The sequence below is a fragment of the Serinus canaria genome, chromosome 1 (genome assembly GCF_022539315.1).
Source record: "Serinus canaria isolate serCan28SL12 chromosome 1, serCan2020, whole genome shotgun sequence".
NCBI classification, from domain to species: Eukaryota; Metazoa; Chordata; class Aves; order Passeriformes; family Fringillidae; genus Serinus; species Serinus canaria.
Window position 1 is genome coordinate 21091365 of NC_066313.1, and position 27426 is coordinate 21118790.

At 40.6% G+C, this 27426-nt stretch overlaps 1 protein-coding gene across 1 annotated transcript; it reads right to left on the minus strand.

The window, feature by feature from the left end:
• Window positions 1–1245: 1245 nt before the first annotated feature.
• Window positions 1246–21639, minus strand: CCDC80 (coiled-coil domain containing 80). The gene is made up of 8 exons (XM_009102539.4): window positions 21009–21639; window positions 18719–20619; window positions 14361–14517; window positions 10386–10522; window positions 9588–9736; window positions 6160–6263; window positions 4485–4565; window positions 1246–2519 (listed from the first exon to the last, which is right to left on the minus strand). Exons 2-8 carry the CDS (start codon window positions 20609–20611, stop codon window positions 2173–2175), a joined length of 2868 nt encoding a protein of 955 aa, XP_009100787.1. The 5' UTR covers window positions 20612–20619; window positions 21009–21639; the 3' UTR covers window positions 1246–2172.
• Window positions 21640–27426: the final 5787 nt, after the last annotated feature.

A 27426-nucleotide genomic window follows, 5' to 3' on the forward strand; every position in this document is an offset into this window, starting at 1 on the left:
TATGTGATTTGTAGTGTGAGTTAAAAGGGCTTTTATTTAAAGACTTTACATGAAAACAAGATTACAGGAAAGTTTAAATGAATCCCTGAAAGAAAATGCTCCAAAGGCATGTTTCTTTCCATCTACAGGAGGTGCCTGTTAGGCATCTGGTATACTTTCCTCTGCTTTTGCTTTAGGCAAGGAAAATTAGGCAGCAGACCTTGATACAGAAATGCAATGAGCTCTTGTTTTCTAAAAGTGAGCTACAGGACATTTCATTTTCTTCTAGAAATCCTTCCATCCTGTATTTCTTTCAGTTTTTTTAATTTCTCTGTCCACTGCTTTCATCTGTGGAAGTGCTATTGTCACTGAGAGCTCAGAAGCTCTCTGCAGGCAGCACTCTTTCAAAATAATACTGTTAAATGCCTTCTCCCAGTTAGTTGCAGTCACCTGAGAAAGGTTAGTCAGGAGCTGTACCCGGCACTGACTAGATCTTGTGATAGGTAAGGCAGCCTGCCCCAGAGAGTGACCAGGTTTACAAAGCTAAGGCCTTGTGGCCATTTGTTGGCCCTTCTGACATTCAGAAGGGCAAGTGATGCTTGACCCTTTGTGACTTAAGTTTGTAAAGAAAGCATCTGGTTTTGAGTGAACTTGTTGCTTTATCTTGTTTTGTTTTCATCTGGGAAAAAAAGAAATCAGGAAAATGGCAGAAGTCAAAATACAGAGCATGCTCTGGCCAGCTTAGAGCTATAGCTTCTCCCTATTCCTATGCTACTTCTGTGATGGCAATACCCAGTACAAGTGCCCTGTTGTGTGTATCTATACGTGATGTGCACACACAACATGGATTATAAAAAGAAATGTGATTGATCAGGCACACCTTTGACATCAGAAGTGACCACTATCTCATTATAAAGGCTGACATGGTATCTTCACTTAAAGATATTCCATAATCTTTCTGCTGCATCTTAATGTTTAGAAATCTAACCCAAATGACTAGAAACCATGACTATGCATGGTTGAAACCATGGCTATGCAAGCAGTTCGTGACACTGGTTTCAGCAGGGTAGAGTGGTGCTACAGCTCCAATGCCCAAAGACATCGATGAGAAGGGAGAAAAAAAACATTTCTGAACATGTGGCAGAAATAGAGATGGTTTAGCAGTATTTGAGATTAATTATTTAAATTAATCTCAAATACTTTCATAAACATTTAATCCAGATCACTTTTATAGGCAAGGGTATGAGCAGAAAAGGTAAAAGAAAATTTCAAATTTAGAGTAACACTTTAATTAAAAGCATTATTATAGAGAGCTAGTTACAACTCATGGAAAATATACTTGAATGAGATTTCTTTTTCTGATGAAGATAATGCGTTTCAGATTTCTGTATTTCAGACAGTGCTAACCCTGGTTGGTGTGTCCACTTAGCTCTCATTAACTTGGATTTAACAGTGAGGCGGGCAGGACCTAAAAGAACAGGGACCCCTACTGAAAGAATAAATAGCCATGCAGTAAGCTTTGTAGTTAAGAACTTTACATTGTATTGTATTGTATTGGAACAAGTTCTGCCATAGCCATAAGTCTTGTTTTCATTCATAAAGCCAGCTAATTACAATGGTAATGTAGAAGGGATGCTGTCTTTTTAAACATGGTGTTTCAAAAATATTTTATTACTGTTGTTGTTGTTATTAAAGAGCATGCCCCATGCTTGTTTCTTAAATTTTTCTTTTCTGGGAGAGACCCAAAATGTGATTTTTTTTTTTTGTTTCTCTTCATAAGCATAACGAAATCTCACTTTCCAATAAATACACTTTTTTTTTCCTCCTTAGAAAAAGTAGTAAAAAGCACATTGTTGGACAATTGGTTTCCTACCCTACTCTAGTGCCCATGTGGAATTCTTTTGTTTGGTTTTAATACAAACAGCACCTGCTGATGGCCTTTGTTTATAAAGGTTTAAAAGTATAAAGGAGTCTTTATTGTTTAAAGCTTTAATGCTACTGGTTTGAATTGCTTCACTGTAAAGGCTTCTTCATTTTTTGAGAAGGCAAATAACCAAAGTCCCTTGATTGAACAGCAGAAGAACAGCATGGATATCTAGGTGGCCTGGGAAGATTTTCTGCAACTGGCCACCTATTGCTTGGATAGCTATTGGAAGACAGACACGGGGGCAGCCAGAGGCTAAGTCACTCTGTTCAGTACGGATATCCATGGTGGTAACTTCCATGGTGACGGTAGTCATCTTGGTAGCCTTCCTGATAGCCCTGGTGGTAGCTGTGGTAGCCATACCCACCATACTCATCATCGGGGCACTGCATGCCCAGCGACTGCTGGATTGTCATTTCCTGGCGCCGGAGCTGCATGGAATCAATCAGGTCATACACAATCGCCATAGACCACATGGGAGAAGGATACCAGGATTTGACATTGCCATCTTTCCCCACTAGAAGCATGGAGAAATATTCGGGGCTAATTTGGAAATAATTCCGAATGTCTTTCACTAAATTAGCTGGGATGTCTTCTCGGTCTACAGTTGAGCTTCCTAGAAAGTGATCACATAAAATCAGCATTAATGTTTTGTTCAGGAGATGATGATGGTTTCTAGGTAAAAAAATTAGCAACAGGAGATAGGATACAGCCCAAGAGTTGGCAATATAAGATTCTTGTCATTTGCAAGTTCAGATCCATTTCCTGGATCTGAAATGAAATTACTGTGAACTAAGGATGTATTTTTAACAGCTTTTTTAAGTTTAGTAAACTTGTTCTTATTCAGTAAACAGTAGCCTGAAGCTATTGTAGTGTGGTACATCTTTTTGTCACCCAAAATCCCTTAATTTCTTTGATGTCTTTTCAGCTCGGGTCACCAGTTTATGTATTGCAGAAGGCATATGTGGAAAATGGTAACAGTGAAAGAAATGAAAAGAATTGAAGTGTGATAGAAGAATTGCAGGACATAGAGCCTATAGAGCCTCACTTTTGAGCATGATATGTGCAGTATGGGATGTGGTAGATGTCATTTTCTCTTCAGTGTTCTAGGGTAAATCTGGTGAACTCCAGGCTTTTAATTATGAAGTCTGTGTTGGGTAAATGAGTAGAAACTGTAAGACAGTAAATAAACTAAGATCAGTGGGCACATATATACATAGTTGTTTGGCAACAGGACTCTTAACATGGTGGCACCCTGCCTTACAGACTTGAGGTTCTCTGAAAGAGGTCAGCAAGCAGGTGGTTAAGGGTGGCCTGGCTGATAAAGGCTGTGTGAATTTTTAGAAGGCTTCAAAAGGTCCTATGATAGTATGGTTGAAGCAGAAGCACGGTGGCAGTGAATGTCAGTGTTACTGCAGGGATGCTTAGGGATTAAATGTTCGCCTTTTTTCCACACAAGAAATAAGAGGAATCAAACAAAGGTATAGGGACCAAATAAAAGGTACCTCTCTAGAAGCTCTCACAGTAGAACACGTGCTAGAAGTCAACATCAATTCAAGGGGAGATAAGACAAAGATCTGTTGATCTTAACAAATAGGAACTATTTGTTAAGAACTATAAACAAAGTCATGAAGCCTCCAGTGAAAAATCAGTGGAGGCTGCAAGAGTGTTCATGGAAGAAGTCTGACATTAGCTTCCTCTGTTTATTTTTTCCCCTCATACATGGGCTTAATGTTCCTGTGCTGTAGAAGGACTAAAATGCTTTCATGCACAGAATAAATAAGCTGCTTTCCATCTTTTTTCCTCCATTAGATAGAGGCAGATGTTTGGATTAGGTTGCAGAGGAACCCACAGCATTTGACAATGCTTAAGGTCTCTCTTAACGATCTACCTGGAAGAGTATGCTGGGATGCAAATGGAATACTAAAGATAGCTTATAAGGAAGATGGAAAAAAACGTTTTACAGGGGCCCAGAGGGATAACACAGAAACAGGGTAAATTTAGATTCGATATAAGGAAGAGGTTTTTTAGGATACAGGTGGTGTGACCCAGGAGCGGGTTGCCCATATGGATGCTCTGTCTCTGGAAGTGTTCAAGGATAGGTTGGATGGGGTTTTGAGGATGTCTCAGCCCATGGCAGGGGGTTGGAACTAGATCGTCTTCAAGAGGTCCTATTTACTCCAAGCCATTCTATGAATATAAGTGAGGGATCCATAGAGAAGAATCTGCTGTGTTCTGTATTAGCCCTGAAAATGCTTGAGCATGTGAAAAGGCACAGACATTCCTGTCTTTGACAGCAAGGCTGGCAGAAGAATGTCCTGGGGACTGATTTCACAAGAAATCAAAATGTGAGGGGGAACTTCAGATATTTGTGCTTTTCTTTCCTGAAGAACCTATAAAATGTTTAGTGCAGAAACACCAAGAAAGCTTTTTGTTTATTTTTGTGCCATCTTGTTTCTTAAAAGAAAAAACAGGAAAACAGTCATACTCATTCCTCTAAAGAAATTACAGCAAAGAAGTACTCAGCACTGTATAATGCCCTTCCTTGGTAGTACTGAAGAAACTGGAAACAGTCACTTACCATTAATTGGATACAACTCTAAGACACCTCCAATGTCTTCTCCAACTCCCAGCAATTTGAGGATAGTTATGTGGCGCAGACCTGTGGAGGAAATAAAGAAGGTTTTGGGTCAGACCAGATCTTTGGGTAGATTTCAGTTTAATCAGCCATGTCTGTGCTTGCTACATTAGGGCCCAATCTCAGGCAGCCCTCCAGGAGAATTACTGATTTCTATGGAGTCCCTGCCAGTCAAGTAATCTGTCCCAAACATAAGGATAAGCTGATGTGTTGATTAAATTATATCAGTTGCATACAGCTGTTTCAAGAACAGCAGCATGGTGCTGTGATTCTGTAGCATAGGGATACAAGCATCAGAATCACCAGTAAATTGCAGAGGCCATTCTCCAACTCCAGGATCTTCCTACACTTGTTTTCTTGACTAGTAAAGCTTTTACTTATCATACACACAGCAAAAAATTATTTAGAGGCAACATAACTTATGCCAGTTAAACTCTGAATGACTGCAGGGAATAGCTAATGACAGAAACTCACTTCTTCCATTTGTTCTGCACAGAGGCTTGTAATGTTGCCTCTGCTTTGAAGAAAGACCTTAGGGACAGCAGGAACTGTTCATGTAACACGAGTCAGTACAATCTACAAAATCTTTGATATAACTGCTTTTATTACTTGGAGGTAAGATGCTTGGAAACATACCACTTAGTTAAAAGTGCTTAGTTGTTAAGTGCTTTAGAAACTCACTGGATTATGTTTAAGCTACCAAAGGGTGGGGATACTCAACTGTTTTGACTACATTTTATTTTTCAGAAAGCATTTTGCAGTGGCCCATGTTGCAGTTTACTTTGGTACTTTCCAAATGAGGTGATGCTGATATTCTGAACACAAGCCAGATGATTATCAATAAACAATCGTACTGTGCAGATGTCTCTTCTGGTGCAATTGAAATGCATTGAAATAGCAGCTGTTCAAAGGGACCTGTTTCATTCTGTTGAAGGAGTCGAGTCTAGACCCTGAATAGTGTGTGCATTGCTAGGAACTTAAGGAGTAAGTCTCTCTGCACTATATCACATGAAGACAGAAGAGTGCGTCTGGGTCTTGCCCTTAGTTGTCTCCTGGAGGAGCCCTTCTCTCTCCACTGACTTGTGTAGGTGGACCTTAAGTACCTAGTTATGGGTCTGGGAGGGCCTTTATTGGATTGAAATGGATTCTATTAATATTATTACAGATTTTGGCAATGAAGTAGTAAGGAAAAGAAAAAACCCTTGATGTCCATATGTTTCCCTGATGCCTTGCCCAGTTTGCAGTTGGATTTTAAAGGATCTGCCCTTACCAAAGCATTTTCCTTGTATTGTTAGGTTGTGCAGTACAAAAAAGCCCCAAAACAACTATTAGTCTCCTGAAGTACAAGCCTGAAGAGAAGCTTTGGACTGCTAGTATTTTCTGGTACACGAGTGTAATGTTTCAAAAATTATTCCAGGGAATACTTTGTTTAGCTGTCTTAGCCACTAGGGTGCTGTACTGCCTGCTTAGCACAATCTTCCATTTCGATCTGGAGGAAGGTTTTCAGTTGTCAGACTCCTCAGACTGTCCACATTCAAACTTGAGCAAAGGAATTGTGATGACATCACCAGGAAGGATGCGGTTTGGGGGAGCAAGAATATAATTCCTTCTGACTCACCAAAATTGCAGGCTTGTCCACTGAGAGCAGCAAGCTGCTGGGAATAAGCCCAGTCTTCATCACTGGGAGCAGAGATCACCACCAGGCGCCTTCTCCATCGGAACCTGAAAAGAGAGTGTGGCCAGCCATGGCCATGACATGTGATTCAAGTTCTCTCAGCGTTTCTGTTTTCTGTAGGCTGAGATATGTCAAATCTCTCACAACTTCTAAGTAAAAGCTGGAATGGAAAGCTTCCCAGTTCTGTCCATCACTGGGAGTGGATAAAGTTTTGTTTGAATTTTACAGCTTGTTTTGAATTTTACAGCTCCAAAACTTTCATAGAAACACCTGCAGTGCTGCTTCACCAAACAAACATTGCAAAGTTTATGATCTTTGCTCAAAGCCCTTCAGTAGTTACAGCAGTACTGAGAAGTGTATATTCAAGAGAGAAGGATTCCTGTGGAATTCTTCACTAGGCATTTAGCTTTTACGTCATTCACCACTGCTGGAACTGCACAGTTGTTTTGCAGTCCAAGGGCTGTCTGAGGATTAGGGTGGATCTTCATTTCAGACATAACTCATACTTCTGTGTAAATAATCACTGACCTCTTTTTTCTTTCCTGCACCAAAATACCTTCAAGATGGCTTTGCTCAAAATACCTTCAAGATGGCTCTAAATCTGAGCTTGTTTGTGTGTGGTTGTGTCAGCCCATGGCTGTATAGGGCATGCGTGGGCAATGTATAGGGTAATAAGATAGATCTTGGAATCTTTCTTTAATAGGTTTAAGTTAAGCACCATCTACCCAAGATTTTACACAAGGATCTCCTTTCTTTCCTATCAAGGAAAGGCAGTGCCATAAGGACACTTGAAATTTTAAAAAATTCTAACCTCTAGAGGTTTTTAACACTCTCTCAACAACTTGTTTTTTAAATATAGGTACTCCTTCACTTAACCTAAATACATCAGATTTATAGGAATTTGCAAAGCTGCACGGATATTTTTACAGCAGGAAATGATCTTTTAAATGGATGCAGATGTTACTCTTATAATAATAGCCTGCTTTTCTGCTGTACCATGTGAAGATCTCAAAATAAAGGCTAATGCAAAGGGTCAATTCTCCTTCACTTAAGAGAAGCTGAAGATCAGGTGGGACTTGCTCGAAGTCAGAGAAGTTGTTAGAAGAGCAGGGCATGCTGATGTCTTTGCTTGTTGATCGATACCAATGTTTTTTTACATTATAAAAGTAAATCGTTGAAAAGAAAACCTCCTCAATTTTCATCTTTCTCAGAAGGAACAACAAAGAAACATGAATGTGCATGTACAGTTAAGTGAATAGGAATGAGAAGTGTTAAGGATCACATATGTGATGTGAATAAAAGGAGGGAAATTTTGTGTCGTTATTCTGCAAATGCGGAATAAAATAATCTTTGTGCTATTTTGTATAGAAAAGCCCCTGGTTACCTATGAACAATGAGTGAGAATGTGGCCATTGGATCATATTTTGCCTAGGGAAAAACTGCAAGTCACTTTAAGATACTTTTACATTTCTTTCTGGTTCTGGTTGCTTTTTTTTTGTTTGTTTGTTTTTGTTTTTTGGGTTTTTTTTGTAAATATCTCCTTTGGAGTTACACAGAACTGAAAAGTGTTGAAAGCCATTCAAGCTGTTTATTCCCCTGCCCCAGGAGCACTTGGTGTGCTCATCTGGGACTACATCTTAGAAATGAATTCAACTGGTGCTTCACAGCTGTTAGTTCACGAACACTAACGTACAGATTTCTGCTTTATTTCTGACATCAGAAGCCATGGACCAATACTCCTGACAAATCTGCCAGACCCTTACCTTTGAGGATCCTTTCTTCCTCATTCCCCTGTTTTGTGTCCTGTTCTGATGTGTGAGCCCTGAGAACAGCCAGTGTCTAGATCTAAGGGGGAGACTCGCCCCCAAACTTAAGGTTTTCCTCCTACATGTGGCTTTTAAGCATGACTCAAGCTTGCTCTGGCTCTCATGATCTTCTTTCACACCACACAGGTTTGTTGAGAACAATATTTGCATTATTATAAGTGAGCTCTGCAAGGAGTAATGCCAGAGAGATGATGCCAGGGCTCTTGTTTCAACTGGGAACCTGATACTGGACAAAGCTTGAATTAATTTTTCTGGGAATCCGACCAGTTAATGTGGCTAGAGAAGTCCACCCAATATTTAAAGCCTGATGCTTGTTCACAGACAACAAATGCATTCTGTGCAGCAGCAGTTCTGTTTATAGATGCAACATTCTGCCTTTTTCGTGCTCAGTTTTCTAATGTGTGTTTATTACTAGGGCTGTTTCCAAGCAAAGAAAGATTTGGGGCCTGTCCCTTTCCAGTATACAAGATCTTTCATGTGCTGATCAGCTGTTTCCAAACTGTAGTTCTTGGTGGTCTCAGAGATGAATCACTGGGACCTAAACAGGAGGTGGTGAAGTGGGTGGGGTGGGACCTAGTTAAAGGTTCTCTTTCTGTTGAAGCGGCCATTGAATTTTAAAATGTTTATGAACCAACAACCTATTAATTTACTTGTTGCTCCTTTCCTCCTTGTCATAATCCATCATGCTGCCTCACTAATTTTTAAAGCCTATTTTAAAGCTTATTTTAAAATTAAGTGTATTCCCATGGATTCTCCTAGTAGGTGAGGAGGATGCAGTTGCAACAGGTAAGGTCTAGAATGATGGGGTAGCCCTAATTTCATGTCAATTATCCTGTGATAATTGAGAGAGGGCTGTGAGAGGGCTGTAACTGCACAGCTCTTCTGTGGGTCTGAATGCCCATAGTCCAGATAAATTTATTGCTTGGAATTTAGGTCTCAGGGTAAAGTAATAATACAGCATGTAGAGATTGCATAAACAAAATTGTCTTTCTGTAGAAGGTATCTGACATTTTGCAAAAGACATCTGCAAGACCTTTAATGATATGCATGACTAATACTGGCAAAGACAAATTGTTATCTCAAGCAGGATAAGAAGGAAGTTAGAGAGAATTACTTACTGATTTGAACTACATGGGAGGGATTAGAATGGGATTAATGAGACTGGGATGGTTGATGATCAAAACACATAAACACTGTGCTTCATACATTCAAAACATTGAGCTAACATCTGTGAATTAATTCTTATTTGCTCTTCTAATACAAATCAGTTTTATTATCTCCATGTCATGATGGAGAAACTGAGGCCCTGAAAATCAGTGTCCAAAGAAGACGTAGTTTGTCAGGAAACATGCTTCCTGTCTTTCAGCATTCTATACAAGACTGCATTCAGCTCTGGCTGCATCTTTGTATTTGCTTAACATTGTAAATACTGAGAAATCTATATTTAAAAATCCCAGAAATAGTTACATGGGTATTTTTTTTCTGGTAATAATAATTAGTAGATAATTAGTAGAACTAGCAGCAGATAAGAACAGAAGGTGATACCTGGATAAGAAGCTCTCAAGGGATTGCTTCTTATCTTCTTTGCAGACAATGCCCTCTTTTTTCTGTCTTTCCATGTCTTTAATTCGTGACTGGAACGTGTCAATCAAATCAAACACAGACTTCATTGCTATGGGTACTTCATAGTATTGCTGTTAAGGAAAAAAAAAATCAAGACAGGTGGGTATGAAGATGCTCACATTAGCAGCCTTTCTGCATGTATCACAGCACTGTAGGATATTTGGAGATCCAAGTATTCTAATTTGCATGCAGGCAACAAGGCCTAAAACAGATCAGAAACTATGGAAAATATAATTATTTTTGCATTCAGACTGCCCTTTGGAAGTGTTATATTTTCAGTATTTGCCCAAAGTGATAAAGCCAGGACATTGCAGTTATTCTTTTGTAAGGCCATTCAACTAGAGGTTTGTCTTAATGTAATGTGCTGTCATCCTGTTGAGCAGCCAAACTGTGCGTTTTAGAATGCCAGGTACTACATTAAAACTCTGCCAGGTGTCGGGAGGTTCTGTTCCTCATCATTCCAGCAGAAACACACAATTCCTGAGATCCCCTAAGTGCAGAAAATGAAGATAGCTACCTAAGTTCTGAAAATTTCACTTACTGTTTGTTCTTTTGCTTGTCCTTCAGCAATAACCAAGTCCTGCATCAGTATCTTATGTGCCTCACATGCAAAATTCACGCAAATGAAGTGTAATTTCCTAAATTTTCCATTTTTTTTTTCATATGTTTCCAATGCATTTTCTTTCAAGAGAGCTGAGTTCAAAGAGTTGAAACTCTCACCTTGACCTTCATGTCAGTGTCTGTCAGCACCATGAAGAAATCATTGTAGGTCATCCCATACTCTTTCCTCAACTCACTGATGAGCTGCTGGTCCACAAGATCTTCATCTTCTATCACTTTCATAGGCTTTTCATTGTCTTAATGTGAGGCAAAGGAGAAATAAAAATAGTCATGGAATCACACAGCACTCTGCCTTTGATTTTGCCTCAAAAGAAAAGGGAGAATTCATTTCTCAGAAGGTCTCTTTCTCCTGCATATTCAATGTATTACAAATCATGTATGTGAACTTTTCATTCATATGACTTTTAACTGTCTAGTTTTCCATCCCAATAGTCTTTGAAAATCAGTCAATCCTAGGACTCATGCACTTCAGTATTTATCATTTGTACGTTCTTTTGAGAAATCTTGATTTTCCTGGAAAGATCTTTGAGACTTTTTCAATACGCTCATACGTACATGCATACGTGTATATGCATGTACTAATCATTTCACAAGCTCCAGAAATGTAGCCACTTCTGTAAATGAAAAGGGAAATTTTGACAATGTGCACTGTGTGCAAATGAAACCACATAGGTGATTTGGATCAATAAAATATAGCTAGAACAGCTTGAGGTAGGCCAGGACAGTGGAGTTAACCTTACCAGTCTTAAAAATTTACATGTAGTGACTATAAGAAACCAGAAACTGTTCAACATGTCTTGAATGCTGCAGTACTGGCAGCATACCACTCTAGATACCCCACTTTGGCACTCCTTCCTCCTTCTGCTTACTGATTCTAGCAGCCTGACAGGCAAAAAGTTAGTTTTGACTATGACTTGTACCTACTCAGTGGTCCACTTTAAGAAAACATTCTGAAACAATGAGAAAAAGACTTCTGAAGACAGAGATTTGAAGACAAATCTGTGGAGCTACTGAGGTTCCTTATGTCCTGTGCAACCAGGGTGCATTGCAGTCAAGTCCTGAAAGTCTCTGTGTCATCAGTACAGCCTCAGCTGTAGCATCCAGAACAGCTCTACACAACTCAACAGTGCTGAAACAATCCTCTATATGCAATTGTAGGCCTGGAAAGCTAAGGACAGGCTAAACCACACACCAAGTGAAACGTTACCTGGGCACTAAGAGCTTGCAAACTTGTCTATGCCTTGTGACACCACTATGAATGTTATATTCATCTCTTCACTTAGAAATCTCAGCCATGGCTTAAGTGACCTGCCTGAAGTCAGAGACGCAGCAGGTCATCAAGGGATGGAATCCAGGGGTACAACTTTTCAGTCCCTTGCTCCATAATTATTTGTCAGCAAATAGAGGTGTGATTAATTGATCCACAGCAACAAGAAAGATTTTAGTCATTATACAGCAAAGCTTTTAAAATAGTTTTCTAAACATACATGGCTTTTAAGGAGCATACTGATCTGATTAAAATTTTGGGAAAATGTCTGAATAAGAATCTGATGTTTAGGTTTCACACCTTGAACTCACTGCTTACAAGAAAAAGCCAAGCCAGAAAATATTAAAATTTGGTTATAGTTATCACGTTGTATATCTAATTTACATGAGTTTTCATTGCCTTGTGTACCTCAGTTCAAAGTTTTATGAAGAATTAACAAGCAATGCTAATAGCTTTTGATTGAATGGATTGCAAGATGTGCTAATTGGTTATCTACTTCATAAATATATCTAAATGTGCTTGATGAGTGACATTTATGTATTACTAATGGCAAGTATGACCATTATAACATAGACTAAAAGTTCATGTTTAAAAGCAAAGACTATCTCATTGGCCTAGATGGAGATAGAAAAATGCAAAAGTTGTTATTGTGAAATGCGATAGAAAACAGCTAAGGTACAAGAGTAACTTAGACCAACTGACCTATGGCACCTCTCTGCTTTAAACTCTAGGTATCAATATGAAGTTTATTAGCTCTTTAGAATTTTCTTTTTAGGAGATTTTCTTTCAAAACTTACAATGAGAAGAAGAATATTAAATTACAGAGTGATACACAAAATTCTGTATCAAGGTAAAAAATAATGCCACAAAGGCTGACCTGCCTTTCAAACTTGGAAATTATTTCTGTGGAGAAAAAGGAGGTTAATCTAGTTGCCTCTTTCCTTCCAAGTCACTGCTTGTCCCTGACCGCCTCTTCATAAAAGACACTTGGGATCTGCATAAAGATCCACCAGAGCTGAGACTATGCTGCTACCTGCAAAGTCCTTACTCTCTTTGCTTTTTCTCTGAAAGAATGGAGAAACATTTCTCCATATGTCTCTGGCAGCTAGATAGGCTGGGAAGATGATTTATCTCTAGAAATAATTCCAATGAAGTTACAAAGAAGGTCAGCAGGTTGTTTTAGCAGTGCAGTGGCCTAATAGATTAGATGCTTCCTTTGATAATAGGACGGGTAGCCAGGGACTGATGTTTAGTTGATTAAAGCCCTGTTTCTCATGGGGAAAAGAAACCACATTTGCTAACTTGGTCTGAAAAGAGGACCTCTGCAGTGACACTCAGCTTTTGTGTCATTCCAGTGGGAAAGTGGGAAATATTCTCTGGTATCACTGTGAGCTAATCTCAACCAGTGTCACTGAGCTCTTTCATTCATCACTTCTAAATGTGTTTGAAATTTCAAGTGAAAAGTCTTTTCTGTTGACTTTTCTGTGTTGTCTTTTGTATTTCAGTCCCAAGATGCAGCACTCCTAGTAGACCTCATAATGCTGGGTGCTCAAGCTTCGCAGAAACTACAGACTACAGAAACATACTCTGTACAAAATGTTTCTTAGGAGCTTTTGCTGCCTCTGATGCTCACAGAGAATGAGCCTTGAAGAGGCCATAAAACAGGAAGGGAGGAGGAGAAAGAGAGGTTGAACAGAAAGATATTTGTATTATTTATTCATATTACATGTATTGCTATAAAGCTCAGGATTTGGTGTTTTGGACAAAATTGTAAGGTGAACTTCATGTAAGGTTTAACCTATACCCTTCTAAATCTCCTGTTTTTCTTCAACAATTTAATTCCTCATATGAGAACTCAGCTGTTATATACACGTATGTGGTTTGGGGAAAGTTTGGATGTAGTTAAAGTTCAGAACAGGCTGAAAGAGTATGGTCTATGTCAGAGTGAATATCTGGATATTAGCCAGACTAGAGCTAAATATAATCCATAACAAATGGATCCAGGTACACAAAATATGACCTTGAGTAACCTTGGCCTGCTGTGGAAAATCCTGTACTGCTCCAGATTTGTCAAGGAGGTGCACAAATGTCTGGCAGGATTTGTGACTCACTGTCACTCAGTGACACAAGGCTAGATCCTGTCCTTCTGAGAGTAGCAGAAGCACATCTGGAAGCCAGACATCAGACATAAATCTGTGATCTTCTGGCCATTTTTGTGCCAGACCTAAAACACCCTGCTTTCTGTTCCATCACACATCTTTTCCCAAGGTTTGGTAAAACCAGATGAACTTTGAGGGGAAAGATGTGGTGGACTTGTAAGCAAAATTAGAAGTTTTTATTCTATTTGCAGCATAGAATTGTAGAATATTTGTATTTCTTTGGCTTCATCCAGCAAAGCACTCACAGTGGTGTTAATCTTTCAATTCAGACAGAAATGAGATAATTCAATGATTCAAGAAATACTTAAGCTTAAGTGCTTTGCTGGACTGCAACCTGAAGTCTTTGTGCAGCCACTATTGTCACAAAAGGACAGGTTTTCTCTGGTTTGATGGGTACTTCCCCAGGACACGAACACTGACAGCAGTTGTTTCAAAACTACCTAAGAGAGATGGATGCCCAGTGTCACCTGTCTACATGGAAAATCTGAATGTGAAGAAGGTGGCACTAAATATGTCCAGATGAACTACTTTTCAGGACCTGCATAATCTCAGATTTTGACCCCGGGGGTCCAAAGCTGGGGTGATTTTTCCTGTTGCTGTCTGTATTGTGCCCATGGCATGGAAAGAAAGTATTAAAAGAAAAAAAACCTAGCTGGAAGTGGTCAATTTTCATGCTGCTGTTGTTCATGGTGCCAAAAATTGTGATGACTGAGATCTTCCTGGTTGCCATCTTGCAGAAGCTCTCCAGATACTCATCTCGCTGCTGTACGTACATGGTGTTGTCTGCCTTGGGGGTTGTGATCAGCTGGTTGGTGGCAGAGACAAAAGAGTTTGTTTAGTATAAGAAATGAAGCAGGTGATTATTTTGCTGAGGGAGAACTAGTGGCTGTCTGCAAAGTGGGCTCTCTTTCCTATAAAGCTGTTATTTATTTCTGTTTGGAGTGTACCTTCATGCCCAGGCCTGACCCAAAGACATTCAGCCAGCTACAGAAAAACCTTTGGAAGCAGGTACAGCTGGTTGCCCCAGTTCCTCTGCTGCTTCTACTACAATGCTGGTAGAAGAAATAACACGATATTTTACAAAAAGCCACATACTCTCCTTTTATCCCTTGCCCTGGCAGGCCCAGCAGGTCTCCCTCACAGCCTTCAGTAGTGCTCTGACTCACTCACAGCCCTGCCCTGTGAGTGAGTCAGAGCACCACTGAGGGCTGCTCTGCCCTCACCACACAGTCCAGGCAGGGCTCCCCTGCCTGTTTTGACTGCCAAGGGGTGAGTACAGTTAGGGCTACATGAGTACTTATGTAATTGATGGCCATCTAGGAAGACCTTGAGGACTTGCTAAAGCCATTGTGATTTCATCTTAAAATAACTGATTTTGCTTTTCTTTGTTCTAAGCTAGTTTGATGTCTTATGGGACTTATACTTGCACAAAGGCACAGCTGTGGGCAAAAAGGAAGAGGAACAATTACAACAATAAAAGTATAAAAAAGCTCATTCTACAGTACTTACTTACTTAAAAAATGCATTCTACAGTATACAGCTTCTTCAAAGCCTTCTAAGGATTGCAAAGATTTAACTTTTTTAAAATTTAGGGCGTATGACTCAGCTCCTTCATCAGTGACTGAGATGAAAATATTCCAGGGAACGGATGTGAATAACAACATTCAGTGATCCTGTGCAGCAGTTTCCAGCAGAAGATTCCTAGGAATAATGCAACTCTAGCAATGTAATCATTCTAACTGGCAGCAGTGAACTGCAATTAAGCACCTGTGACTGATCCCCCAAATACAAAGGGAGCTGGAATATAGACTCAAGTTTTATGATTTAAGGTCACAATCACCAAAATCCTTCAACTACAAATTTATACTTTAACCTGGAACAGGAGTAATAATTTTCTGGCTGCCTTCTGAAGTTTGTGGGGTCTGAAGGCTAATTTTTACTGTACACTCTTTATAAATCCAGTTCATCAATGTAAAAATATTTCTAGGCTTATAAAATCTGCCTCTCAATTATGCAAAGGCCCCTGGCATAACTACAGCTTTGGGACATGAAGGTGAATGAGAGTGACAGACATAAAGAGGATTTTGCTTCAGGGCTACAGCATGTAACACATTGCTTTTAAAATGCATATTAAAAAGCTTCGAATTAAAAAAAAGGATTATAAGAGGGGCTTGGGGACTGAGATGAAAAACAGACCATTGGTTTGTATTGTCTCCTCCTGCTTTTGGAGGTCATAAGCTGGAATGCAGAGTCAATCCTGAATCTGATCTACTTCATCAAACCTTGTAGAACAAAGCAAGTTTCCAACCAAAGTTTTATGCCAGGTCTGTTTTAACCCAGGCTGTATGTGCGCTGTCTCTATCAGTGTTTGCATTACAGAATCACAGGATGGTTTGGGTGAGAAGGGACCTTCAAGATCATCTTGTTCCAACCCTTCTGCCAGGAGAAGGGACACCTTCCACTAGACCAGGTTGCTCAAAGCCCCATCCAGCCTGGACTTGGACACTTACAGGGATAGATCATCCACAACTATGACTCTCCCTCTTTTTTGTAAGCTCTGTTTAGCTACTGGAAGGCTCCTATAAGGTCTCCCTGGAGCTTTTTCTTCTCCAAGGCGAACAATCCCAACTCTTTCACCCTGTTTCCAAAGGAGAGGTGCTCCAGTCCTCTGGTTATCTTCCCATTCCTCATTTGCATGCATGCATGCATGCATGTGTGTGTGTGTGCGCATATGTGTATATGTGCATGTGGGTATATATGGAGTGTTATAAATAAACTGTCACTTGGCATTTTGTCACCACAGAGAAATAAACAAAAACCCAAACTCACAAGGCCAAAATTTCTAAACATTTGTAAGACTGCAATAAAACCCCCACTATAGAGAGGTGAGGCTGTTGGACTCAAAACCCATACAGGTTTTTTTCAATTCCTACACCTGGGACCTATATTTGTCATTAATTGAACTTAACCCACAATAGATTTAAAATTCCAGATGTTTGAAATTCACACTGAAATCTGAAATTGTTAATGAAGTAGAGCTTAAAACCCCATGTCCTTCTTAAAAGATGTTTGGAAAAGGACTGAAACAATGTCCTTGGAAGCCAGTTGGAAAGACAAAAGTACAGTAAAACAATGGGGACCAATTTGGGTAGAGCTGCTTCTGCAGCAGTGTGGGCTAATTCTCTAGAGAGGGAGTTTAAAGACTCACAACTGGCAGAGTTAAATGTAAGCATTGTTTCTCTAAGGGAACTGAAGAGTTTGATTGGAAGGAATGCAAATAGGCACTTGTGGGGATTCAAAGAAACTTGAGAAGTTCTTTATTTTCCACATTGCAATGAGAAAATAGAGTTCAGCCACTCTTTTTACTTATAACCAAACCAAACCTATTCTTCAGGGAGCTTCAGAGTAAGCAGGCTGAGGATGTTATTAGATTCTGGAAAAGTGAGGTGTAGCATGGCATAATCATTTGTCTTCCGTGAGTTCTGGCCTGATAACCTGAGATTGTGCAACTCTTTCCTCAGAGATCCAGCTGTGAGGTGGCCCGCTATCAGATGGTTCAAATTTCAGACAATCCTTTAAGTTGCCAGGACTATGCTGGTGTTATGAATTAGCAGCCTGACGTCTGTGAGCTTTACTTTTGGCTCTTTTGTTTTCAAGTTTGTTTCTATTTGTCCTGATGCTACCTATATTCTTGGAAACCACAACATTGAGACCAAGTTTCAAGGATCCCAACTTCTATATAGTTTTTCTCTCTGAGCTTTTGTTTTGGCTAAATATTAGTTAACAAGTAACTAATAGTCATTATTTGCAAAATTCAGTCAAGTTCAATTTTTTCAAATAGATGGCTTTTTTCAATTTCTAGTGCTAGCTCTGCACATTCCCTACACCTTGAAGAATGGGGATGGGGAGAAGAAAGTTGCCTTGTTTTCAGGCCCATGAATCATCAGCAGAAGGATTCATTACCTTCCAATGGTTGAAATCTTAACTTGGCATCTTAGCTTGGCACCTTAGCTATTTGTACTGGAATACGGAGCATGAAAGTCAAAGGCTTTTGTGACAGTGACTATTGGACAATAAATGTGAAACAGACCAGCTTGCAGCAGGATAATTGCAAGAAACCAGCTCCTACAATAATATTTTTAAAGAAATGTTTTCCAAATTGTACCCTTCAGGATATGTGTCATCTGCCAGAAAAAACATTTGTACTACAACTAAAACTGTTTCCTGTCCCAGGTGAAGTGTTTTTTATAAGTAGTTGGAAAAACATACAGTGCTGTAAAACCTGGGGACAAGTAACTCCAGACCATGCTGAAGTTCTCAGGCTTGAAAACTTACTGGAATGTTACAGTTTAATACAAACAGCAGGAGAAAAACCCAAACCAAAATAAAGTTTGCACAGGATCTCTGAAGATGTCTAGGAAATCTGAATGCCAAATTCCCATCAGATCTTAATCTCAAATTTCCCATCCCCTCAGGGCACCTGATCACAAGCCTTTGTGCATATCCTCAGTCAGATGTGCACTAGTATTGCCAAGCCACCTGGCTTGCTTCTAGCTCTAGGGCACCAGCACCAATACGAAGCAGGTATGCCAGCTGGCAGGACATGTAGAGCACTGAAATGTGGTAACTTTGGCAAGTACCCCAAGGTGACGAATGGATGTAATCCACACTGGAACCTCATTCTATTGATCTTAATGATACAGATCCTGACACCTACATATCCACTGGAAGCAAGATAATCTGATGGCTATATGAAGGCTCATGGAAGTGGTTGGGAACAGATTTTATCCTAATCTCTGGGTGACTGATTCTTATACTGCATGTAAGATTTCCAATATAAGGCTTTTGAAAACAATCATTTAGGTCTACAAATTTTACCTCTTAAGACAAAAGCATCAGAAAAGAGTAATAGAAACCCACTATAAGCTTATAGGTCCACATACTCCTACCACGAAAAAGATAAGACTTTATTTAGGTAATAAAAATCAGATTAATGAATTACTTACAATGAGCCTCCTCTTGCCTTCAAAATAGTCCAGGAGGTTACTTGCTGATTTCCTAGGAGGCTGTAGGAAAGTCTTCTTGTTGAACTTGGGAAAATCCTCATTCTCAGTCCTGCTTCCTTTCTTCTTTTTATTGCGGTCTTTGTCCTGCTTGCTCTTTTTTTCAGCTTTGACCTTCTTGGACTCCTTCTCACTCTTCTGCTGCTTGTCAGGTCTGTCCTTCTTCTTCTTCTTCTCAGGTTTATCCATTCGGTCATGCTTCTTTGATTCTTTTCCTTTCTTTTGGGGAGTATTTCCCACTGCAAACTGTTCCTCTAAATGGGAACTAGCAGGCTTGCTCGGGTCATATTTATCTTCATACTCATTACTGAGTATCTTTTCTTGGGTCTTCTTTTTTGGTGGTTTAGTCTTAGTTGGTTTGTGTTGCCCAGGTGTGACATTCAGGTCTCTGTGGTTAAAGTCCTTTCTGTCAGTTCTGTTATCTTTAAATCTACCCATGTTTGCCTTTGTATAGTGCACTGAGGGAGGTGTTGGGAGTTCTGTGAAACTGTCATAGCGGGCAGCCTTGTTTGGTTTCCGTGTGGCTGCCAGTTGTTTGTCTTGGTGGCCACGCTGCCGGTCCCTGCGGTTTGTTTTCCACACAGGAGAGTAGAAGTCCTCAGAGGCTGTGACTTGTGGCATGGTGGAATCAGGGGATACTGGCAGCCTGTGGTACTCTGTGGTGGAATGTGACTTCATGGTCCAGGTCCTCTGTGTGCTGGGGAGGGATGTAGTAGTTGTTGTAGACCGGCTGGCTGTTTTCACTGCATGGGTGGTGGCACAAGTAGTTGTGGTGGTGGGAGAGAGGGTAGTGGTCCTTACTGTAGGCAGAGGAGTAGCCACTGTGGTTGTCATTGGTTTCCTCACTGTTTTGGTCCTTGTTAGCTGATTATTGTTCTTCCTTGGATCCTCCTTCCTTGCTGACACCTGCACATGTTCACTGACAGGAGTAGGCTGCATGGTGCCCCCATTATTGCCTTCCTCAACCACTTGCCCCTCCACCCCAGCTGCTTTGCACATCTGGATGAAACCCTTCTGCCTCATCTTCTCAATTTTCCTGATGGGGTTCTGATCAATGACTTCATACATGGCCTCTAGCCTGACTGGATAAGGATACCTTTCCTCCACTTGCAGGGTTTTCTTCAACAGTACCATGCCAAATTTCCCTTTCTCCAGTTTCAGAAAGCTCATGAGCTTAGGGATGAGGGCAGGATCTAGTGGCTGTTCCAGGATTTTTCCTTCATTGGTTATCCTTCTAACTTTTCCCCCTTCTTCCCCTTCTTCATGGAATAACACAATCTGCTGGATGTGCCTCTCAGCCAATTCACAGTAAACATCATTTTTCAGTAGGCTCATCATGAGCCGGTAGTAGCCCTCAGAGGCATGGGGGGCAGAAATGACCCACACCCGATTTTTCCCTGCAAAGCTGACCAGGATATTGGGAGAACCTGACCCTGACGGGAAACGTACCCCTCGTGACTGGGTGGCAGAGGATATCCCTTCATCCTTAATCATCTCAGACTTGGGGTATTTGGCTGCAGCTGTGAGTCTCTGTACCAATCTCATTCTGGTCCCTGTGCCACTGGCCTGGGAACGTGCTTCCCCTTGCAGAAGATTGGTGAGTGGCTTTGGAGGTGCTGAAGAATCCCTCTTGGCAACAGGGTGTCGAGGATTTGGGTTTGAATTCTTCAGGGATGCTCCAGACCTTCTCAGGAGGCTGCTTGAAGCCCTGTAAGGCAGGGGCACTTTCCTAACTCCATGGCTCCCCCTTTCCACTAGCCTCTCTGTCTTCTCAGAGCCACACACTAACCATGCTGCCCACAGCAGGGCTAAGCTGAGAGCTGGTCTCCAGTTCATTGTGCAATCTGTGTTATGGGGGCGGGAGGAGAAGGAGAAAAATTAGATGGTAACAGTATGATGATATCTTGCAAAAGTGATTAAAACTGCAAAGCACAGGCTGGTTATTTCTTGTGATTTTTAAGTGTTTGATTACACCTCAGTCCTTGCCCTAGCGGCTTTGTAAGTTTTACAGTTATTTTTGGGAAAAACACAGAATGGATCACTTTATGAAAAAATGAGATCATCCTTCTGTAACATGATACTGTCTATCTAAAACGACACTGTGATCTGCATTCTTGTCTCTCTCACACTCTCCTCGTTTCTCTCACACTCTCACTGTACACACATGCAAAGACATACAGAGGAAGGGTCCCATACAGAGAGCAGAAAGACAAGAATTTGACTTGAAACTTACACTCTCAGGGAAGTTCCCCTGCCAGAGACGAGTTCTCACGTCTTTTTCCTTTAAAAGGAGATCAATGTCATACAGCTTTACTGTGATAAATTCAGTGATTTATCTTTGCACAGCACAACAGGTCGCAAAGCCTGTTGTGTGTCTTTTGACTTTCTTCTTCACCTTCTTGACAGGCGGGACGAGGTTAGCAGAAATTTCCTTTGTGATCTCTGCTTCTCCATTTACCTGCAGGTCTGGATTTTTGCTGTACCGGTTACCCACAGAGGCAGGGATTTCATTGAAGAAAAGGGAACTTCTGGTTGCTCCAAGTCCCTCTCTTTTAAACTTCCCAAACCTTCTTCCCACTCCTTTCTTCTTCAGTCCCGTTTAGCTCCTTTGTTTCCAGAGAGGAAAGCACCAGCACTAATATATTTTCCAGGCTGAAGAAAATCACAGGAATGTGATGCTGAAAAAAAAAAGGACGCTTCCCTTTCCCCTTTCTCCACGCTTTGACAAAAGCAAATTGTAAAACACTCGTCTTTTTTTCTTCTTGGCTGGCCGCGGTCCCAGAAATGTCAGGGCAACCCCAGCCCTGCTCCGAACCAGCCTCAGACAACGGTGGCCACTGGAAATGGGGGAAACTTCACTCAGGATTTAACAGCTCAGCAGAACCCGCCTCCTCCCCACTCTGACATAGGGAGGGAGGAGGAGGAAGGCTCTGGGGGCTGAAACACTGCTCAGCATCACAGAGCACTTCAGAGAGGGTGACTCCAGCCTTAACTCTTTCCTTCACGCATCCCAGCTCTCTGGTGTTCTCCGACCTCTGCTTTTTCTTTCCTCCCACCCAGCTGACACTGTCTGGATAAAAAAAGTATGTTTCTCCATCTGTCTCAATACAGCTCTAGTGTTTAAGAATTATTATTTTAAACCTCATTATTTCTGCTTCGTCTTTCCCCTTTCCTTGTTTTTTGTTGCTTTCCGGGAGTTTCTCAGTGAAATCCAATTTTTCTTCACTTTCCAACCAGTTTCTCTTTCAGGTCCTCATGTATGTCAGTATATTATTTCCTCAAACATCATATGGGCATGACCATTTGTTAATTTTTAGTTTTTTAAGAGACCAGATTGTTTACTATTGTACTAAAATTAGAGTCATATCTATTTCCTATGAATATGCACAAGCAATGGAAAAAAAAAGAGAGAGAGAAGGTACAAAAATACCTACAGAGACAAGGGTAAAGGCAGGGTCATGTCCTTTGCTCTCCCTTCATGGTGTAAATGACACCATTCTATTGAGCTGAAGTAAACTGGCACAGCCTTGCTGGCAACACCTGGTCTTTAGCTGATTCACACTGGCTTCAGTATGACAAGCACCCTCAGTGTAAAACACTACTTAATCGTAGTTGATGGGTAACACCTAAAAATATCCAAGACCTTAATACTACTTTAACTGTTTTCCAAGATTTTATTTATTGATAGGGATGCTGTTACATGTCTGTGATAACACACTGGATTTGATCTATATTGTCTGGAGGTGAAGGTGGACCTTCTGCTTTCCTTGAAATTAATGTTTCAAAGAAAAAACTTCTCCTTTCTTTCCATCTTATTTTCTTAGTTTTGGTTTGTTTTTTATTTTTTTTTTTTTTTAAGTTTTCAAATGCACCACATTTGTAGTGGTTTTGCTAATATGCATTCATTTTGTGTTTTGTGGCCAATGATTTGCCCTGGAGGCAGGAGAGAATGCTGAATGTCTGTGCTCATATTAACATGAGGGCAAAAATTCTCAGCCTTTCCCAAAATTTCACATCCTAGATTCACTGGGAGGTAAGGCAACTGTACCTCTCACAAGAATCATAAAACCAGACTTCTGTGGAGTAAGGGTGGGTAACATTTTCCACTTAAATTATTGTCAAGCCTGCTGGTTTATTTATCATGAAAAGGGAAAAATGTCAATAAAAATTACCTTGTTTCATGACATTTTAAACAGACTGTAAATAAAAATGAGGTTTTCATTTCAATGTTTTATCTAGTTTCATTACAAAGATTTTAAAAATAAGTGACCCTACAGTGCTGAAGCCAAGCATTTGATTTGGGGTAAATCAATTAAGAATTTTAAACTTCCTCAATTTTCTTAGTTTGGTAATAATTTGAAACCACACAGAGGCAAAACATCACTCATCTGCACAAGTCTAATAATGCCAAGGAAAATATGCTCAGTACATGACTGCAGAGAAAAGAAACAGATTTCCAAATTAGCTTTGCTGTCTATCCTGTCTAATCATAGATATGCTGAAGAACTTCTGTGAGGACTTTGCTTTCCCAACCTGATTGAAGAAGTAGTATGCTACAAAATCTGCCTTAAGTATATCAAAGGGTGGCAGATCAGTGGATAGTACCTTTGTCCAAGGTGAGGAATAAACTTGAAATGACTGCTGGAAGTATTTGACATAAAAATTTCTTAGAAAGTAAATAATTTTACAGGCCAACAGGGGACTCCCAGTAAAGTAAACACATATTTTGGAGGGTCAGTGCTAGGTTTTACAGCAAGAAGAAAAAATAAAGATGTAAAACATTCATAAGATTCAGAACAATATACTTGAAAGGAGCTATTCTGTAAGAGACTTAAAGGTCACTGTATACAAGCCCCTGGAAATAGGCTTTTGGTGTGATATTGCAGCAAGGAGAAAGCCTGCCAGCAGCCCAGTGAAAGTTGTAAAGTTACATGTAGTATCAATAATGTGATTTATGATGTACATATCAGGCTTTTCAAAAAGATTGCAAAAGCTTTAAAAAGTGGTGTGATAGCTGCATATGATCTTACTGAAAGGGAGGTGGGGAATTAACTATGTGGAAGGCACAGCCACACATTGTTCATTATTTTCTCATGCATATGCAGAAAAGAGACATCTGCAAATAAATTGCTTTTTAATTCAGCAGAGGAAGGCATAAGGATAACCAATGATTAGGAATTAAATCTTGCTAAATGCAGACTTGAAGTAATTGCAATTACTTGAAATTTTTACTAATTATCTTAGTTAACCCTGGGATAATTTGGTCAAGAATGTAGCTGTTTTCTCTGGCTTGGTCTTCAAATCAAGGCTTTAGGAGACCTTCTTGGCTGGACTGGAAGTAATCACAAAAGGATGGAGTGAACTCCCCCTGGACACCTCTACATGGGAAATCTGAGATCAAAATGACACCTGCCCCTAAAAAGTGCAGCTAACTAGAGGTTTATAGAAATGAATTTTGTAGCCCACTGAACTGAATTGAGCAGTTTGAGAAAAGTGGAATGCAGGTAAAAAACCTGTATCCTTTACGGTGCTTTTGATAAGGAACTGAAAGTTAATGCTATGCCCACAAAGGGAAATTATGTATCTGTTTAAGGATGACAGCCCTGCAAACTTTTTATACTCTTCTTTAGGTATCAGACTTAAATATGTGAACTGCGTCAAGAGGTGTGCACACACGTACACTATTTCAGCTGCTAGATAATTAAGAGGAATGTCAACTACCCCAAGAACTAGTATTCCTTCTCGGTCCTTCAAAACATGGAGAAATAAGATAGCAGTAAGAAGGAGACAGCCAGAGGGCCAGCTAAGAACTTTCCTTTAAGCAGACTTCAAGGCAATCCTCCAGAGAGTGTGGGAGAAACTGCTCCCAAGGAAGGTGAAAGGTGGCAAGAGGCTTAGGAAAACTGGCATCGTCTGCTTTGCACAGTGCTGTGAAGCTGGGAGCCAGATAAGCAGGTGTAGGCTCCCCTGCTGATGCCAGTGGGGGGTTATTAGAGTGGAGAGCACCAGAGCCTGAATCTTGTGAAGCCAGACATTGTTGATGCTCTAAGAAGGGCCAGGTTTCTTGAACCCTGCTGGGTCCTCACTTTCCTGAGGGGAAAGAGGCTATTATTAGTAATCTGACTGGGGTCATAACCCAGCCAGCAGCTGGAGAAATAACAACTAGTTGTGTAAACAGGGGAACTGCACTTCAGCCCCCTGTATGTGAGCAGGAAAGGGAGTCAGTACAGGGAGGCTTGCAAATGCAGTGACCCATGATAAAAAGAGCAGTGCCTGGTTAGTCGATCAAGCTCCTAAAATAGAAAGGAGCTTTTGATAAATGACTGGACTCATTTGAATCTTCACTTTTTAAATATACATTTTTCTGTGGAGTCCTCAAGAATGTTGCCTAGAAACAGGTGATGCAATATGACACTCAAGCTTTAAAAATAAATATTACAGACCATAACATTAAATGTTTTGAACAAGGCTAAGCTTCCAAGGTACTGATAGGATTGCAGCCCCAAATGTTCAGGCTATAGTTGAGATTCAGGGAAGTTCCGATGCCTGGATGTTATTAGTGGCCTATGCTCAAGCTGACCTTGACTTTAGCACCTCCACTTGTCCAGTTATAGAGCTTCCTGGTGAGCGGAAGGCTCTCACATAGACTCATTTCTTGTTCTACATCTGGCTGACACATCAGCCAGGGAGACCAAAATATCTTCTGGACAGGACTGACACAAGTTCTGCACCAAACTGACTGATGCAACTGGTGTTATGGTTGCTAAGATGAAAATGTTATACAGAGAGCAAATGAGTACAAAGGTTGCCATCTGCTGGCCTTGCAATTGGTGTTACCCAGACACAGGCTGGGGGGTGGTAAGGCCACTGCAGCGTTCTGCAAGTGGTCTCTCCATGATACATCTGCTGAGGTGAAGCATTCAGAAAACCACCGGAGCAGTCCCAGAATAGTTACAGACAGACAGTCTGTAACTATTGGATGATAAAGAAAATAGGCTTAAATTAACTTAAATTGTCAGTAGGTGAGGCCAGCATCCCTCTGTTACAGTGATAGAAACCCGCTGGGAAGTTGTGCTAAGGCATCTCATAATGCTGATGTTGAAGATTGTCCCATGAAGTGCTGTTAGTTACAGCTCCCAAGCCACATGCCTGCACAGCTAAATTAATTTGGCCACTGCAGTGAAGTCACCAGCTGCAAGGGCTTGGATTCCCATCTCAATTTCACACCTTTATAGCAGAGGGCTTTATGCTAGCACAGGTCTGAACGCTGATCCATGCCACATCCTTTCTCTGGTGTGCTTCGTTTGTCCTTCTCCCTTTGTCTGGGGGCTGCCAGCTGATGTTGAGCCTTTCTGAACAAGAGGGGAAATGGCTCTCACAGCCCCACTTTGAGGTACAAAGCAGATTCAAGCAGGATAAATGATGGTGCTTGTGCACTTCTCTCTTGTGCTGGTGCTTGTGCAACTTCTCTCTGTACAAATACTTGGTTTCTTAATGCAGAGCTCCCATGCCTGATCTCTTTGACAGCCATTTCCCAAATGCAATCACTTATGAATTTGCACACTTGGAATAAGATCAAGTAGAAATTGTCCTGTGATACAATCAGCTCATTCACTTACCAGGAAAGACTCAGCTCTCCTCTCCACTAGTAGAGGAACTTCAACAAGATTCTGCCAGAAAACAGAGCCCACTGATTCAGGAGGGATTGTTCTTTATGTATTTGTGGGAGTCATTACCTATTCTAAAACACCCTGCCTTACAATTTTTTTTCTTGCACCCTTTAATTTAAATTTTAAAAATGTTGGTTTGTTTGTTTGGGTTTGTTTTTGAAGACTTGTTTTGATTATGAAATTGAGGGGGTAAAAATGGAGTAGTGTCATGTTTAAAAACAGACTGTGCCACAGTTCATCTGTAGAAGACTCTTCCAAAACAGGGCTGTGCACAGTGATTACTCTCAGGGACTACATGTCAGAATGCCTTGGGGATGAATATAAAAAATTACTAGTTACATGGTTGTACACATTCTTGACTTACATTCATTGGTAGTCAATGGAGAAGATTCAAATTCTCTGATGGTTTTAAGTCAGAAGCAATTAAGCATATACTGACATACCACTTCACTTTGCTGGCAAAGCAAGGCAAAAGACTGAGGTAGAATGAGAATTTAACATTTATGTCCCATTACTTCAGGTCAGACAGAATACAGTTCAGGCCTGAAAGTGACAGCAGGAAATATCATGTGTGGATAATGTACCACTCTTCTTTTCTGGCTTTTTATGCTCACATGCAAGCACGCATGGCCCTTATCTTTATTTAGAAGTTATCAGGTAAATCATGGTGTTTAATCCTTGGAAGAGCCACTCTTCTCTCTTTCCTTCATGGAAATAGGCACTCCTGTGTCTCACTCAGTGGTAACCTTCGGCTCTCCCTTGTCTCATCTGGCCTGAACCAGATCTTCTCTGCCAGACATTTTTGGAATCTCTCCTTGATGGATGGTAGAGGAGGGTGGCACCCACTGCAGGGGTGCTCTGTCAGGTGCTCCGCAGGCCAGGTGTCTGTAGGTGGAATCAAAAAATTGGGAAAAGGAGTACAAGTAGGTAGAAACTCAGGGCCCTTTTGTTGTTTTCTTGAAGTAGTTTTCAGCAGCAGTG

Excerpts from the sequence above, each read along its gene's own strand:
- CCDC80 (XM_009102539.4), bottom strand. The coding sequence starts at position 20,611 with ATGAACTGGAGACCAGCTCTCAGCTTAGCCCTGCTGTGGGCAGCATGG. Across the intron at positions 9,737-10,385 it reads ACACTGACATGAAGGTCAAG|CAATACTATGAAGTACCCAT; the intron begins GTGAGAGTTTCA and ends TTTCCTTAACAG. Across the intron at positions 4,566-6,159 it reads TGGACAAGCCTGCAATTTTG|GTCTGCGCCACATAACTATC; the intron begins GTGAGTCAGAAG and ends TTTCCTCCACAG.